Source organism: Leucopleurus acutus (genome assembly GCF_964270905.1).
Source record: "Leucopleurus acutus genome assembly, chromosome: 3".
Lineage (NCBI taxonomy): Eukaryota > Metazoa > Chordata > Mammalia > Artiodactyla > Delphinidae > Leucopleurus > Leucopleurus acutus.
The window spans coordinates 87,381,675-87,398,977 of record NC_139145.1 but is presented as its reverse complement, the minus strand read 5'-3'; the positions used below and the strand labels follow the sequence as shown (position 1 = coordinate 87,398,977).

The window sequence follows — 17,303 nt, the reverse complement described above, 5'->3', positions numbered from 1 at the left end:
TACTTGTAAATTTTGAGAAACTCCTAGTTGTTTATTTACTGGGTTATTATGGTTGTATGGTTATGTGAATTTTATGTTTGACCTAAAATTTTGACAACAGTCTTAATTACTTAAGGTCTGTTATTTAAGTTGTAAAAAAAATAAGGATATCAAGTATTAACATTAGCCCTACAGTACCTGCATCTTCTACTTATCATATCACTGACAAGATTCATCACAAAGTCATCTTTCAACAAAGTTGCCCATAAAAATACAGAAAGCAAACATTTCAATTTTAAAAACCTCCCTTAGAAAACTGGGATGTATTGAAAAGTTCAGTAAAAACTCTTTTAAATCAGTTGGGAATGTTTATGTCCTGTCACATTTTTCTTCTTGAAAATACAGTTTCCCTACTAATAATTTTCAAATGAGTTGTTACGTTTTAGAAATAGAAAAAAAAAAACTTTTCCCTATATCATACTTGATGATTCAACGAATATACAGTGCTAAGATATTAGTAAAATAATCTTAGTAATGAAGGAAAAGTTTGAAGATTGTAATATTGTTTCCTTTATTTGTGAACATAAAAGCAGAAAGGTAATGTGAGATGTACATACATTTCAGAAAACTAAGTAGATCACAATATTTGTTATTATAATTTAACTATCATGTGCTCTCAGATATAGTTAATGACCACTACATATATTTCAGAAATGTCTAGAAGTCACTTCACATGAAAAAATGATGGAAGGAAAGCTAGACATTTAACATCGGAAAACCTTGCCTTCAGGAGGATGTGCTTTTCATCTTCAAACATATAATTCCATTAGGTAGTAGACAGAGGAGATGCATCCTTTGTGTTGCTAGTACTAGAACCAACTGATTAAAAGTTAAATATAATAAAATCCTTGTAAGAATTAGAATAATTCAAAATTAAATTGGCTTTGTTAATGAAATAGGGTGTTCTTCATTACTGGGTGTTTTAGTGATTTCTTAATTGCTTAAAGTCATGATTCTCATCTGCTGTGAGTAGCAGTGTTTGATAAAGATTTGTTGAAGGAGTGGATAACTAAACTGATGAATGGATGGATGGCCTATCACTGTTGGGGCAGAAGGTTGGACTAGATCACCTCTGAAATCTAGACTGGCGTCCTTGCCAATCTATATTTCTTTGGTGTTTTTATTCCAGTAGAGTCGGAGAAGTATATTCAATAGCAGGAATGGGCTATCCTCAAGAGAGGAGCAGTATTCCTAGCATACTAGACAAGTATTCAAAGACTTAAAGGATATCCAAGATTGTGGTAAGGTTTTATAGGTACTAGTGGTAGAAGCACAAGCCTGGGAATCAAGAAACCTTCATTGCTTTAACAAAAGAAAACAAAAACTTTTGAATTTTTATTAATACCAGCTAATTAAATATTTCTCATTGTTTAGGTTACTTTTAGAATTGCTGGTTGTTCCTTGTCTTTATTAAAGTTGGTAAAACTGGTGTTACCTTTGAAGTTTAGACAAATTTCTCCCTATATTCAGTGGGTAGTTTGGATTCGGCAGCATTTGCTAACACAAGTATGGAGGCCAAGGATTTTTAGGAAGAGAATACAAATAAACTTGACACTTCCTAAAACCTTGACTAAGAAATGTTGCCATGACAACCATGTTTTAAAATTGTACTTAAAGCTATCCATGGAAATAAATGATGATCTACACTCCCAATATAGGCTTCTAAATTGGGACTTGGATGACAACTTATAATGTAGTTAGAAAATAGGTTGAAGTTCTGGGAGGTGAGCAAACTGGAATCAATGTTATTGCCATAGAGATGGTCGGCAGGAGGTGTGTAACAATTATGCAAGGTGCACTTTAGGCAGAATTCCCATATCTCCTAGTTGAGTTGCCTCAAGCCCATACGTTCTTTGCTCAAGATGATTCAATTCTCAAAGCTGCTTCATTGACCCTCCTGGTCTATAACTCAAATGGAAAACCTTTTTGCAATCGATTCTGTTAAATATAACAGTTGAAAGTCTCAATGAGACTTTATATATGTGAAAATTTTTACCTCTAGGATAGTTCTACAATTTGGCATGAATTGGCTTTCTGGTAACGTAATGCTCATTTATCATATATTGTAGGTAAATATCTAAGATTTTAAATATTAATGGCACTTATTCAGGTTATAGATAGTATGTTCTATATTTGACCCTTCTTTTTAATTACCTGACATAATATACTTATATGTATTATTTAGGCTCAAGAAATTATTATACTACTGAGTTTCATTTTAAATGTAATATTCTTTACCACACTGAAGAGACCAGTGAAAGGCAAGGAAGAATGTGTTGGAATAGTGGGCCAAAAGACAAAACATCAAGGTTCTTATCTCAACTCTGAAACTTAGTACCTGTGTGATCACAGTCAGGATTTTATCTTCTCAAGGCCTTGGTTTTCAATGTGAAGTGGAGATAATGCATTTCCTGCCAATCTAATGGAGGTTCTTCTGAGATTTAGCAAGCAAGTGTATGTGGGAACATGTTAAAAATGTGTCCCCAGCTTTTCTTTACAAAAGTTTGGATTTCAGACAAGTGATAATACTTTCCTTTGCCTGTACTATGGTGGGCTGACTTTAAATCTGCTCTTAAGCAGTTTTAGAAAATATTCTGATCAGTTGATGAAACCAAGAAATTCCTTTTATTTTTGCCGCACTGCTCGGCTTGTGGGATCTTAGTTCCCGTCAAGGGCTTGAACCCGGGACCTCGGCAGTGGACGCGCCAAGTCCTAACTACTGGACCACCAGGGAATTCCCCAGAAATTCATAGTTTTAAAAAATGTATTCAGGTCTTAGAGTTGTCTTCCATTCCCCCCTTTAAAAATGAGTTGTCCAGTTTAGCCCAAATAATTTGATGTTTCAAAATGTTATTTTTTTCATTTTCAGAGAGAACTAATAAATGGGGGAAGTATATGTTTCTTTCACCATAGTAATGATGTGTTAATATTCATGAATTAAGGAGTAGAGTCCTAATGTCAAGAACATTTGAAGAGTCTAAATCAAGTTTTTTGTAGCTTCAACATCAGACAAATTTAATCATTAGTTTTGAACATAGGTTTGGGGATATACCTATATGGTCACAAATCACTAGCAAGCAGATGAAACAGTAAAACTGTCAACTCTATTCATTATGGTTTTTATGCATATTTTTATGTCTGTTTTACTTCTGTTGACTTACACTTTAGTACAACTTTTATTTTCATTCAGTTAATCTGAAACCAGGGAAGATGCTACCATTCCTGTTTCTTGGAGGCAGTCTGCCTCGATTCTTTCTGTTCCTTCTCCAGATTCAAGAAGATTGTACAAATCACCTTGCTCCTCTATAGAAAAAAGAGTAAAGATAAAGCCAAGAATATGTGGTATAATCTCTGTAGGAGATACCAGGTCTGGGACAGTTGTTAAGGAGAGAGCTGCAGCTCTTTCTGGCAACCCTTCTGAGTGTGACTTTGCTTTGCAGTAACGGGGAAAAGAAGAGAGGTCAATAAAGATTGTGGGGAAGACAAGGATCCAGGCTCCTTTGGCAACTCTCCATTCTCCAAACTCCATGTTACTTAATGTCCCTATTCCCTAACCTTACCTTTGAATTATCTTCTCATGTAGTCTCTGCTTGTTTGCTTTTTGTTCCCTTGACATAAATTTATGTAAGAGTTGGACCTCCTTTTGTTACCATATCCATCACTGCCTGAGCCAGAGGCATAGTGTTTGGTGAGGCTTTAGTATCATCATGTAACTAAAGTTGCTTGTCTATCTCAATCACTCAGCAGCCTCAGTAGGAGTATTTCGTTTATTGTCTAAGGGAGGAGTTGGGTAGTTCCCCTCTTCAGAGCATGTGTTAAGTGCTACTGCCTTTTTCCAAGTTGACAGTTTGGAGTTTGCCCCTCTATCCACATTTCTACAAAATTGCAGTTATCAAATTGCTACTGAATCCCCTTTGGGTATTTTGTCCCTCCCTCTTACAGATGGAGTCACAAGTCTAAATTCTGAGGCTCCAAGCTCCTTCTCTGTGATCTCCATTTTAGCTAAAACAGATTAAGAGCAACTTTATTCTTAACTGACTCCTCTTCAATTTTAGGGTTTTTGGTTATGCAGTTAGTCCTCTTCCCAGCCTTGTCTTCTCCCGGACTAATCAGTGGAAAGGTTATTTTTGTGACTTTAAATCAGGAGTGACCCCTAGCCATTCTGGCAGTAGTAAGCATTCCACATCGCTTTTAATACCCCATTTCTCCCCTTACACCTCTACCCTGACAATAGCACCCCTCATCTTTCCCCCTGGTAACACCATGGTCATTATTTAAATTGCAAGAGTTAGGGGTCCTTTCAATATCTCATCCTGTCACCAACTGTAAACAAGCATAAAAGATCTGAGAGACATCCCAGACACAGGCTCTTCAAGGCACTTTTTTTTTTAATTGAAATATAGTTGATTTACAGTGTTAATTTCTTGTATACAGCAAAGTTATTCAGCATATATATGTGTGTGCGTGTATATATATATAAACTTTTACAGATTCTTTTCCATTATAGTTTGTTTTTTTTTTTTTTTTACAAGATACTGAATATAGTTCCCTGTGCTACACACTAGGAACTTTTTGTTTATCTATTTTATTATTTTATTTATTTACTTATTTTTGGCTGCATTGGGTCTTTGTTGCTGTGTGCAGCCTTTCTCTAGTTGTGGCTATCGGGGGCTACTATTGCTTGCGGTGCACAGGTTTCTCGTTGCAGAGCACAGGCTCTAGGTGCCCGGGCTTCGGGAGTTGTGGCACATGGGCTCTGGAGCACAGGCTCAGTGGCTGTGGCACATGGGCTTAGTTGCTCCACAGCATGTGGGATCTTCCCGGAACAGGGCTCGAACCCATGTCCCCTGCATTAGCAAGTGGATTCTTAACCACTGAGCCACCAGGGAAGCCCCATCTATTTTATATATAGTAATTTGTGTCTGCTAATTCCAAACTCCTAATTTATCCTTCCCCACCCCCTTTCCCCTTTGGTAACCATTAGTTTGTTCTCTGTCTGTGAGTCTCTGTTTTTGTAAAGTTCGTTTGTATCGTTTTTTTTAGATTCCATATATAAGTGATATCATATGATATTTGTCTTGCCCTGTCTGACTTACTTAGTATGATAATCTCTAGCTTTATCCATGTTGCTGCAAAAGGCATTATTTCATTCCTTTTATGGCTGAGTAATATTCCATTGTATATATATACCACATCTTTATCCATTCATCTGTCCATGGGCATTTAGTTTGGTTCCATGTCTTGGATATTGTAAATAGAAGGCACTTAATTCTTTTTTTTTTAACATCTTTATTGGAGTATAATTGCTTTACAATGGTTTGTTAGTTTCTGCTTTATAACAAAGTGAATCAGTTATACATATACATATGTTCCCATATCTCTTCCCTCTTGCATCTCCCTCCCTCCCACCCCTCTAGGTGGTCAAAAACCACCTAGTTGATATTCCTGTGCTATGCGGCTACTTCCCACTAGCTATCTATTTTACGTTTGGTAGTGTATATATGTCCATGCCACTCTCTCATTTCATCCCAGCTTACCCTTCCCCCTCCCCATATCCTCAAGTCCATGCTCTAGTAGGTCTGTGTCTTTATTCCCGTCTTGCCCCTAGGTTCTTCATGACCTTTTTTTTCTTTTTTTCTTAGATTCCATATATATGTGTTAGCATACGGTATTTGTTTTTCTCTTTCTGACTTACTTCACTCTGTATGACAGACTGTAGGTCCATCCACCTCACTAAAAATAACTCAATTTTGTTTCTTTTTATGGCTGAGTAATATTCCATTGTATATATGTGCCACATCTTCTTTATCCATTCATCTGTTGATGGACACTTAGGTTGCTTCCATGTCCTGGCTATTGTAAATAGAGCTGCAATGAACATTTTGGTACATGACTCTTTTTGAATTATGGTTTTCTCAGGGTATATGCCCAGTAGTGGGATTGCTGGGTTGTATGGTAGTTCTATTTTTAGTTTTTTAAGGAACCTCCATACCGTTCTCCATAGTGGCTGTATCAATTTACATTCCCACCAACATTGCAAGAGTGTTCCCTTTTCTCCACACCCTCTCCAGCATTTATTGTTTGTAGATTTTTTTGATGATGGCCATTCTGACTGGTTTGAGGTGATACCTCATTGTAGTTTTGATTTGCATTTCTCTAATGATCAAGGATGTTGAGCATTCTTTCATGTGTTTGTTGGCAATCTGTATATCTTCTTTGGAGAACTGTCTATTTAGGTCTTCTGCCAATTTTTGGATTGGGTTGTTTGTTTTTTTGTTATTGAGCTGCTTATAAATTTTGGAGATTAATCCTTTGTCAGTTGCTTCATTTGCAAATATTTTCTCCCATTCTGAGGGTTGTCTTTTCGTCTTGTTTATGGTTTCCTTTGCTGTGCAAAAGCTTTGAAGTTTCATTAGGTCCCGTTTGTTTATTTTTGTTTTTATCTCTATTTCTCTAGGAGGTGGGTCAAAAAGGATCTTGCTGTGATTTATGTCATAGAGTGTTCTGCCTGTGTTTTCCTCTAAGAGTTTGATAGTGTCTGGCCTTACATTTATGTCTTTACTCCATTTTGAGTTTATTTTTGTGTATGGTGTTAGGGAGTGTTCTAATTTCATACTTTTCCATGTAGCTGTCCAGTTTTCCCAGCACCACTTATTGAAGAGGCTGTCTTTTCTCCACTATATATTCTTGCCTCCTTTATCAAAGATAAGGTGACCATATGTGCATGGGTTTATTTGTGGTCTTTCTATCCTGTTCCAGTGATCTATATTTCTGTTTTTGGCACTTCATTCTAATGGTATGAAGTGGCATCTTACTTTGGTTTGTATTTGTGTGTCACTGACTAGTGATGTTAAACATCTCTTAATGTACTTATTGTCTATTTGTCCATCCTCTTTTGTTAAGTATTCTACCCAATTTCCTAAAATTGGGTTGTTTGTTACCTTGTTTTTGAGGTATGCGTTCTCTATATGTTTTACATACAAATTATTTGTCAAATATACGTATTGCAAAAATGTTCTCCCAGATTGTAGTTGGACTTTCATTTTTTCAAAAGAGCCTTTGGAGGAACAAGTGTTTTTAATTTTGATGAATTCCAGTTGTTTCTTTTATGTGCTTTTTGTGTCCTGTCTAAGAAATGTTTCTTTACATACTTGGTAACGAAGATATTCTGCTAATTTTTTTTTCAGGACCTTTATAGTTCTGGCTTTTTATTTAGGTTGAAAGACTTGTCATGGAGAAAGAAAACTTCCTCTACCCTTCTAGGTTCTTCTGGCTCGTCTAATAATTAAATTGACATGAGACATATTAACAAGAGAATATCGGATCTAATTTTGTACATACAGGAACCCCACACACATGAGAAGTTGAATTAGAAATGTAAAATGAGGTATATATGCCATCCTGAGCTAAGGGATGGGATAGGGGCATGAGACTTCAGAGAGAAGGAGGGTAATTCACAAATAGGAAGAGCAGATGTTTAGTAATTGGATATTTGCCCTGTCATACAAATAGGTCATAAAAACTTATTTCTGGTAATAGCTCTTATTATGGGTAAGGCCCCCAATTTAAATTCTTTAAGGGAGAAGTAAAGCTTTGCCTTGAGGCCACAGGGTCTTATTTGCCTTTAGCTCAAAATAATCCACATGCTAAAGTAGCACATCTTGGGGAGGCTATTCTGAACCCCTAAAGATTATACATGTAAACTGTTTTTAAAAATCATTGCTGGGCTTCCCTGGTGGCGCAGTGGTTGAGAGTCCGCCTGCCGATGCAGGGGACACGGGTTCGTGCCCCGGTCTGGGAGGATCCCACATGCCGCGGAGCGGCTGGGCCCGTGAGCCATGGCCGCTGAGCCTGCGCGTCCGGAGCCTGTGCTCCGCAACGGGAGAGGCCACAGCAGTGAGAGGCCCGCGTACCGCAAAAAAAAAAAAAAAAAAAAAAAAAAATCATTGCTGTTCCCCTTGTTGAACAATCAGAGTGTGGTGCTTGAGTGTTTGTCACATGGTGTTTCAGAAGGTAAAGTACTTCAGCTGGCTGTCCAGGACATTTTTAAGCCATAGTGAGGGTGGATTCTTACTTCAAGGTGTTTGATTACTTGTTACAATTCATTCTATAGCTCATAATTATATTTCAGTCTGTGTAATGGGGAAATACTATACTTTAACATTAAATTTTTTAAAAATCAAGAATAAAATATATCATTCCAGGATTTTCTTTTCTTCTTTCTCTCTTTGCTCCATCCCCTAGTTTTCCTTCTCTCCTTTCTCCCCCCACCCCACTTCATTCATTTTTCCTTCTTTTTTTTTTTAAATCTAATATGTCTTTCTAACATTACAGTACTGTGTGCTCTCATAGCTGAGACTTTTTATTTTTTTTTATTTTTATTTTTTTTGCGGTACACGTGCCTCTCACTGTTGTGGCCTCTCCCGTTGTGGAGCACAGGCTCCAGATGTGCAGGCTCAGCAGCCATGGCTCACGGGCCCAGCCGTTCCACAGCATGTGGGATCTTCCCAGACTGGGTCACGAACCCGTGTCCCCTGCATTGGCAGGCGGACTCTCAACCACTGTGCCACCTGTGACTTTTTAGATGGTAAAATATTCCCTAAGTACTGATTAGCTCTTGAGATCACATAATGGGATGTTCTTTTATAATGGCATGTTTGCATCACTGATCTTGTGTACCTTGTGATACTGTAATTGATGTTTGTTGTTTTATTATACTACAGGAAATTACTTGGGAAAGATGTGGGACTATATGCAGTGTAATAGACAGCTATAATTCATGACCAGTTGTGGAAAAATTAGCTCTTAGTAATGTAGTTTGGGTATAAAATAATTCTCTATGATCAAGTGAAGATTGGAAATTTTACATTGCAAAATGAGATTCCCTCATGTACTTATGACACAACATTTTTGAAATGACAAATAATAGCATAGCCTGAGCTTTATGGTGGGAGGAGAGTGCATGCTGTGTTCTAGTTACAGGCATACTATCATTTTGAAGGCTGAGAATTCTGATAGAAGTTTGCTATAATGTAGAGCTTAAAGTTCTATTGTGTGGTAACATTTCTTAAATCTGTTTTATAACCTCTTGAGGTTACAACTTCTTAGTGTGCTGATTATTGAATGGTCTGAATGCAATATCTCTTAGGTCTATTTGCCACTGCCTCAAATGCATCTTACAGGAACTGCATTCTTTTTTTTCTTTTTTTCCAGTACGCGGGCCTGTCACTGTTGTGGCTTCTCCCGTTGCGGAGCACGGGCTCCGGACGCGCAGGCTTAGCGGCCATGGCTCATGGGCCTAGCCACTCTGCTGCATGTGGGATCTTCCCAGACCGGGGCACGAACCCGTGTCCCCTGCATCGGCAGGCGGGCTCTCAACTACTGCGCCACCAGGGAAGCCCAGGAACTGCATTCTTGCTTGGGCTAAAAAACTGTTCTTTTTCTTTGCCACAGGATAAGAAATGGGTTCTCAATCATGAAGATGTCACATTGGGAGAATTACTGGGCAAGGTATGTAATCCACTGAGCTGAAAAACCAAATCTTGATAGTGATTGTGAACTCTACAGATTCATTTTCTTCAAAGCCTTTCTTATATTCCAGCACACAGCAAGGCACATTCCCCCATGAACCTAGAAGAACACAGTGCCATATCTGTTACAAATACTGTGATGTTCAGTGAAATAGAAGTGTGAAAATCTTTGAAAAGTTTAAGAATTATCTTGACTTTTAAGAATATTATTTTGTATATTTTCCTCTGAAAGAACTAAAAGCCACAAAAATTTTATTACAGTGTAGTAAAGCCAAAACTAGTGAGCTGAGATTTGAAAAGAAACTGTGATGTAATAAAAGTTTAAATACTTAATAGTCTTATTCTGTTTGTTTCTGGTTATACATGATAGTTCAGAGAAAATGCAGTACTGCTCTTTGGGATTTCAGAATTGTATATAGAATCACGGTATGTGACAACATGGGACATGTTATTTCAATCTGAAAATTATATGGACAAGGCACATGTTTCAATATATCCATTTTGTAGCTAGCTCTGTTAGTGGTCAGAGGAGGCAGCTATATATGATGAAAGTCTCTTTCTTCCAACGTGGTTGGGAGTTTCTTCCAACTCATTGGCCTTATGAAAGTATATTATAACTAATAATGATGGCAGACATTTAATAATCAAATGGACTATTTGAAAATTTGTTATTTGTTTATAACTGGGTTCCAATAGATAAATATTAACTTCTTTGTCGATGACTTAATTAGTGATGTTTGAATTGAGTTGAGGTTCATAATGCAATGTAAAAAATAGTATAAAATCCAGACAGCTAGGGAAAACTATCACTCATACATTTCTGAGTGATCAGTACTAGAATTTAAGGCTCAGCATTTCAAGTAAAGAAATAAATGATTATTCATTACTTTTTTTATTTAAATGTAAACTTGATGAATTGACAAATTTCCCCTATGTTTTAGTCCTGATATGTGTTGAGAAAGTAAATCCCTGTTGAAACAATTTACTTTGCAGGATTCTTATTATTTTAAAATATCTTTTCCAAATAGAAGCATTAAATTGCTATTGGAAAACAGTTTCTATTGACTGCTAATACTTATTTAGTAAGTAAATTCTAAAGAATTTCAAGCTACAACAGAAGCTGGTGTGTTTATTTCCTCTGTGATATGGCCATAATTCTTAAGGAAATATTTCTTCTTTTTCATTACTTTAGGTAACTCAGTAGCAGTGATTGGGCTAAAAATTTACAAAGAAAGTAAATTAATTTCCATGAAAATACAATTAAATAATAAGCTATAAATTTATTTATTTATTTTGCGGTACGCTGGCCTCTCACTGTCGTGGCCTCTCCCGTTGCGGAGCACAGGCTCCAGACGCGCAGGCTCAGCGGCCATGGCTCACGGGCCCAGCTGTTCCGCGGCATGTGTGATCTTCCCGGACCGGGGCACGAACCCGTGTCCCCTGCATCGGCAGATGGACTCTCAACCACTGCGCCATCAGGGAAGCCCTAAAATTAAACCAGTTACTGAAAATAGTGTGTTGAGAAGAGCAGATTTTTCAGTTCTAAGGAAAAAATACTTTCAGTTAAAGAGAAATGTTTCAATTATCTTTGTTTAATATGTGATACATGGTATTTCACATATTAGGAGGAATTTTAGCCGTTGGATCCTCAGTAAGGTTATTTCAAAGAATAATTGTTTTCAATGACAAGGCAGTAGCATGATATCAGCTTTAATAAATTTTATCATTTTTAATAAAACACTTCAACTTTAGAGACACTATATAGCTTAATTTCAGCAAATATATTTGAGTTGAAAATGTCATTTAATATTTTCATTACCTATTCTGAATATTTATAGTATACTGCATGAAAATGCATGAGAAAAATAATTAGCCATGGTTCTTATGTACTTTGGAATTTAGTAGTAGTATAAGGTTGAGATGGGAGCTCTTTTTTTGAGCACTGTATTTCTATAGACTGTACTTGATATATAATTGGTATTCAAAAATATTCATTCCTGGGCTTCCCTGGTGGCGCAGTGGTTGAGAGTCCGCCTGCCGATGCAGGGGACACGGGTTCGTGCCCCAGTCCGGGAGGATCCCACATGCCGCGGAGCGGCTAGGCCCGTGAGCCATGGCCACTGAGCCTGCGCGTCTGGAACCTGTGCTCCGCAACAGGAGAGGCCACAACAGTGAGACGCCCGCGTACCACAAAAAAAAAAAGAAAAAGAAAAAGAAAAATATTCATTCCTCAAATATTTACTGAATGCCTTCTCTGTGCCAGGTACTCTTCTAGGTTCCTGGGATACATCCGTGAACCAAGTAGACAAATATCCTTGCCCTTAATGAAGCTCATATTCTATCTAGCAGGGAAAGACAGAAAAACAATAAACTTAATAAATAAGTAAACTTCATAATGTTAAAGGGTGCTAAAATCCTGTGAAAATATAAGGAATTTAGGAGTGCTATTGATTGGACTTGCAATTTTTAATGGGGGAATCCAGGTAAGCCTTATTAAGATTGTTTCTTTCCAATGAAAACCTGGGGAGGAGCGATTTAACCATGTGGTTTTAGGCAGAGGGACTACCAACGCAAATTACATTTGATGAGCAGGAGAGACAGTTTTCCTGTAACCCAGTAAGCAAGGAAGAATAGGATAGGGCAGCAAGTCAGTGAGGTGATGAGAGTATAGATCGTGTAGAGCCATGTAGATCACCGTAATTATCAATACTTTGGCTTTAAATGTGTGTGGAAAGGTAAGCTAGAGGATGATTTTGAGTAGAGGAGTGGCATGATCTTACTTTCTACAGAGTCCACTCTGGCTACTGTGTTGAGAATAGGCTGAGTTGGAAGGTTAGGAAGCTATTGTACTTACCTAACTAAAGTTGATGGTTGCTGGATCAGAGGGGATGGCAGTGGAAGTGGTGAGAAGTGGTGAGTTTGGATTTGTTTTTAAGGTTGAACCACCTAAATATCCTGGTGCTCTATGCGGGGCATGGGACAAAGAGGGCAGTTGGCATAGGTGTAGCAGGTTTGGGGGAAATGAGATTAGGAGTTTGTGATGTAAATATTAAGGTTTGTCTGTTAGACTTCTAAGTGGAGATGTTGGGAAAATGGTTGGGTATTAAGTCTGGAGTTTGGAAAAGAGGTGTGGATCAAAAGTACAAATTTGGTAGTTGTCACTTATTTGCTGGTTTATTTAGATGAGTTCAGCAATGGAGTGAGTCTAGATAGAGAAGAGAAGAGAGAGATTGAACCCTGGTCACATCAAAATCAAGAGGCTGGAGAGATGAGAAGCAAGATGATTGAGGTTGAGAAAGAGCAATCTCCTGGAAGGCAGGAAACCAGGAGATAGGATGCCTTAGAAGCCAAGAGAAGAAAGTATATGAAGGAGGAGACAGTGATCAGTGGTGGCAAGTGCTGCTGAGAGGTCAAATGAGATGATGACTGAGAACCATTGACTTTAACAGTGAAGAGATCCCTAGTGACTTGGCTGAGCACTTTCTTTAGAATGCTTTATGTGAAAGCCAAACTGAAATATATTTAAGGGAGAATAGGAGGAGAGGAATTAGAGATAGCAAGGATGTAACTCTTTGAAGTTTTGCTACTTCGTGTAGCAAACTACATGTGATGGTAGTTTCAGAAGAAATGATTTGTGTGTTGGTTAATCTGAGAGAGGCAGCATGCTGGTTTGCAGTTAGCAATATGCAGTGAAAAATTCAAGATTTTGGAAGGAGATGAGAATTCCTGAAATAATATCATCAAGTAGGTAAGAGGGGATGGAATTTAATTTACAATGGAGCATTGACTTTAATAGCAGCACAGTAGTTCATTTTTTATAACAGCAGGGAAGATTGGTAGGAGGGTAAATGTGGTACTGAGAGTCTGGAAGTTCTCTTTATATTGCTTCAGTTTTCTCAATAAATTAAGCAAGATTGTTAACTAAGAATGAGGGTGTGGGGAAGGTATGGGAGCTTTAAGAGGAGAGTCAAAGAGGGGGGAATAGTTAATTAGAAGAATGAGAGTGTGAATGGTCTAGGGAATTGTAATATAATTATTGAGCAGTATTAAGGCCCCCCTAGAGGTTTGTGTTCATGAATTTAAAGTGAAACTAGTCAACATCATTGTGGATTTTCTCCAGCCACATTTAGCTGCATAGGAACAGAGTAGGCAGTGTTGCATTTAATCTGGGTTGTGGATTTGATAAGGGAGTTCTACAGATGAAAAGGAACAGAGAAGTTGAGAGTATATAGTAAACAGTTGTTATAATTATTGAGCATGGAATTTAAGCTGAATAAGGAAGAAAGCAAGGCTGTTAGGGGGTTATGGACAATAAAAAGTAATAGGGTCTAAAGATTTGGAGGTTCCTATAGGGTCAAAGGATTTTGGGTCCGAATACTAGAGGAAGTAAGCTAGAAAAATAGAAGCCAGCCAGAAGATGGGATGAATGATGTAGGTGTTACAGAGGAGTTGCATTATTGGTGATGGCAAAGTTTAAGGTATGATCATAGAAAATAGGTTGGAACATGGATCATTGGAAGAGAGATGGTCACATAGCAGAGTTTTGAAGTGTTGGAAGGATCTTTAAGTGTCTATTGAAATTTCCAAGTTTTAAGACAAGAGTAACACCGGGTACAGTGATCCAGGAGCTCAAATTGTCAACAAATGAGGGAAAATATTTTCAAATGCAATAGCTGCTAGCAACAGTAAGGGGTAGTGGGTATATAATCAAATAATAAAGTTTCAAAGCTAGGGGTTTTTAGGAAAACAGAAGGGAAAATGTTTTGAAAGCAGTGACAAGGAGCTCGATGAATCCTGTATTCCATCTCTCAGGCGGTGGGAGAAGCATGGTGTGTGTGTTGGGGGTGCGGGTGGGGTCATCACAGTTTTAGAAGGCACAGGAAGCTCACCCACCATTTGAGTGTTCTCAAGTGAGAGCCAGGTTTCTGTTAGAACAAGAAGGTGAAGAGAAGGACCAAAGAATAGATAGAGATAAAATTTTGATGATGGACCACAAGTTCCAGAAGGCAACTGGAGGTTGGGGACAGAAGGGAAATAGTTGGAGATAACAGGTTGACGAGGAGTCTGCAGAACCTAATGAGAATTAGAGAGGGGGAAATTAGGACCACCAGGATCTTCTGTGAGGACCAACAGAAACATACAGAAGAGTCATAATGAAATTTAGCCTCATGGACTTAAAGCCAGTAGCAGAGATGAAGCCGTGCCTGTTACATGGTAGGGAGCAATGGATGTCGTAGGCTTTTTCCTGACCTCTTTGGATGGAGAAGAGGTGGTCCATGAAGCAGAGTCGTTTGTGCAGTGTTTGGAGATTCCTCCCTTGACCACTGTTAACAGAATTGAAGTCTTCTGAGTAATGATTGTTAAATGAATGTTTACAATTTTCAAATGCCTTGTATGTGCCAAGAACAGTTACATAGGACAGAAAGCATTAGAAAGGTACAAAGGGGCAGTGGGATGATAAGTGTTCAGGAACAAGATGTATAATTTTTGGAAGATCAAGAAAGTCTTCATGAAGGAGGTGGCATAGAAATGAATTTAAAGATTAGTTAGCATGTTCTCTGATTGGAGGTGAGGGGGAAAATGTACAGAAGGCATGGCACACCTTTTGGGATCACTAAGTATTTGAATTTAGGACACGTGTAGCAGTCAGAGGCTAAGATGGTTAGACAGAGGCTGAGAAAGGAATGGTAATGGAAGGATAGATATTAAATAAGGCAGTGGTATAATCAAAGTTCTGTGTTGGAGAGATTAAGGGGCCGAAGAGGGTGAGGGACTAAGGATGAGATCAGTTCAGGTGAGAAAAATGAGCTCTTGAATCAGAGTAGGCTGTCTGAGGTGCTAGGAGGAAGACAAAAGTGTTCCATAGGAAGAATCTGAATGCTTGTAGAGAGTAATGGCCCTAGGAAATGAAAAGGTAATTTAGTCAGGAAATGTCTTCTAGTGAATAAAATGTTAAGTTTCAGACAAGGTAAATTTTAAGTGCTTCAGAATCATTCAGATAAACAGAGGCCCAGCAGTAATTGTGTGTACTAATACCTTCTCTCAGCTCTAAATGATGTGATAATTGTGGGAAGGAAAAAAGCCTTGAATAACAGGGAAGGATATAAAGCTCAAATTTTTCTTTTTCTAGTTTGTGATGAATGTGCATTGTGTTGAAGTTATTGTATGTTTACTTTTCATGTAAGGGTGATCAATCATCGTTTTGAATGAATATTTAAGAGTTGAATATTAGATTTAATAATACTATTCATTATTTAAATATTCAAGTATACTTAAAATATTAAGTAAAATAAGTGTTAATTAAATTAAGCAAATAGTAATTCTTTAATAAATAAATTTATTAAAATACCTATTAGTAAATTTAAATGATTAGTAACATGTAAAATTTATACACCTTGGATCATAGGTTAAGAGTTACATTGAACTTAGAACTCAAACTCATTGATTATCAGACCTCTAGTTTAGTTACTTGTTACTCAACAATGACAGCATTAAAGCTAATTATAATACAGTGCTTGCACATTATAATTATAGCTATGTAAAAAATACATATGCATACATAGAAAGACTTGAAGAGAATACTCCAAAATAGCTGTTGTGTTAGCTTTATAGATCTTCTCTGTATTCTTTTGTTTCATAACTATAATAAAAGTGACTTCAAACTGGAAATAAGGCATTTTAAATCAAAATATGTTCTAGCCATAGAGTAAGGTTAGGAGTTCAGACATTTGATAGAAATGAGCAGTAGCAGAGATGGGTGACACTGGCATTTGGGCAAGCACCTCGTTTTCCTTGGTATCTTTCAGGGACTGACAGCCTGCAGCAGTGGCTGTTGACAGTCCTTCATCTGCCTTGGTTCTGTTGCCTCTCATCTAGTGTCTTACTCTCTCACACTCTCGTCCAAGTGACATCAGGCTGTGTGGATCAGTACCACCAGTAACCTCACAGAATCTTGGCTTGCTTTATTTGTTTGTTTGTTTGTTTGTTTGTTTATTTTAACATCTTTATTGGAGTATAATTGCTTTACAATGGTGTGTTAGTTTCTGCTGTATAACAAAGTGAGTCAGCTATACATATACATATATCCCCATATCCCCTCCCTCTTGCGTCTCCCTCCCTCCCACCCTCCCTATCCCCCCCCCCAGGTGGTCACAAACTTGGCTTTATTTTTAAATGCCAACCTGATAAAACTTAGAGCTAAGGGGGTGAAGGGAACTAGATGGAGTGAAACTTAGGTACTTCTGACAGCATTAGTTTTTCCTTTTATTCTATTTCAGTTTTTTCCCGTTTCCTTTTCAGTTCTCCACAAGCCTCAGTCCCTCAAATGGTTGCTATGTTGGGTAGTGTATTTAAAGTTAATTGGTAAGAGCAACATTCCCAGTCTTTATTTCCACTTAAAACTCTGAATAAAGCTAACAGAGTACTTTGATGAACTCAAAACTCATCATTACATGCTTTCCTTGTATTTTGCAAAGGTTTACGTGGCTGTCTTACACTCTAAACAATAAATATATTTGTATTTTCAGGGAAATTTTGGTGAAGTATTTAAGGGCATATTAAAGGATAAAACTGCTGTTGCTGTTAAAACGTGTAAAGAAGATCTTCCTCAGGAACTGAAAATAAAATTTTTACAAGAAGCCAAGTAAGTTCTCTAAAGTAATGTAAATATGTATTTATAATATAAGTAAGTGATTTATTAAAACGTAAATTTGAAGATATCTTAAATATGATTTG

The 17,303-nt window shown here is 37.5% G+C and overlaps 1 protein-coding gene across 3 annotated transcripts in view; it reads left to right on the top strand.

The window, feature by feature from the left end:
* The window catches only part of FER (FER tyrosine kinase), a 470,748-nt gene that overhangs the window by 301,214 nt on the left and 152,231 nt on the right, over positions 1-17,303 (top strand). For all 3 annotated transcript variants that reach the window (XM_082836311.1, XM_082836310.1, XM_082836312.1), the window contains 2 exons: positions 9,493-9,549; positions 17,096-17,211. In XM_082836311.1, the coding sequence (XP_082692437.1) occupies positions 9,493-9,549; positions 17,096-17,211 (173 nt within the window). The remainder of the gene's footprint in view (positions 1-9,492; positions 9,550-17,095; positions 17,212-17,303) is intronic.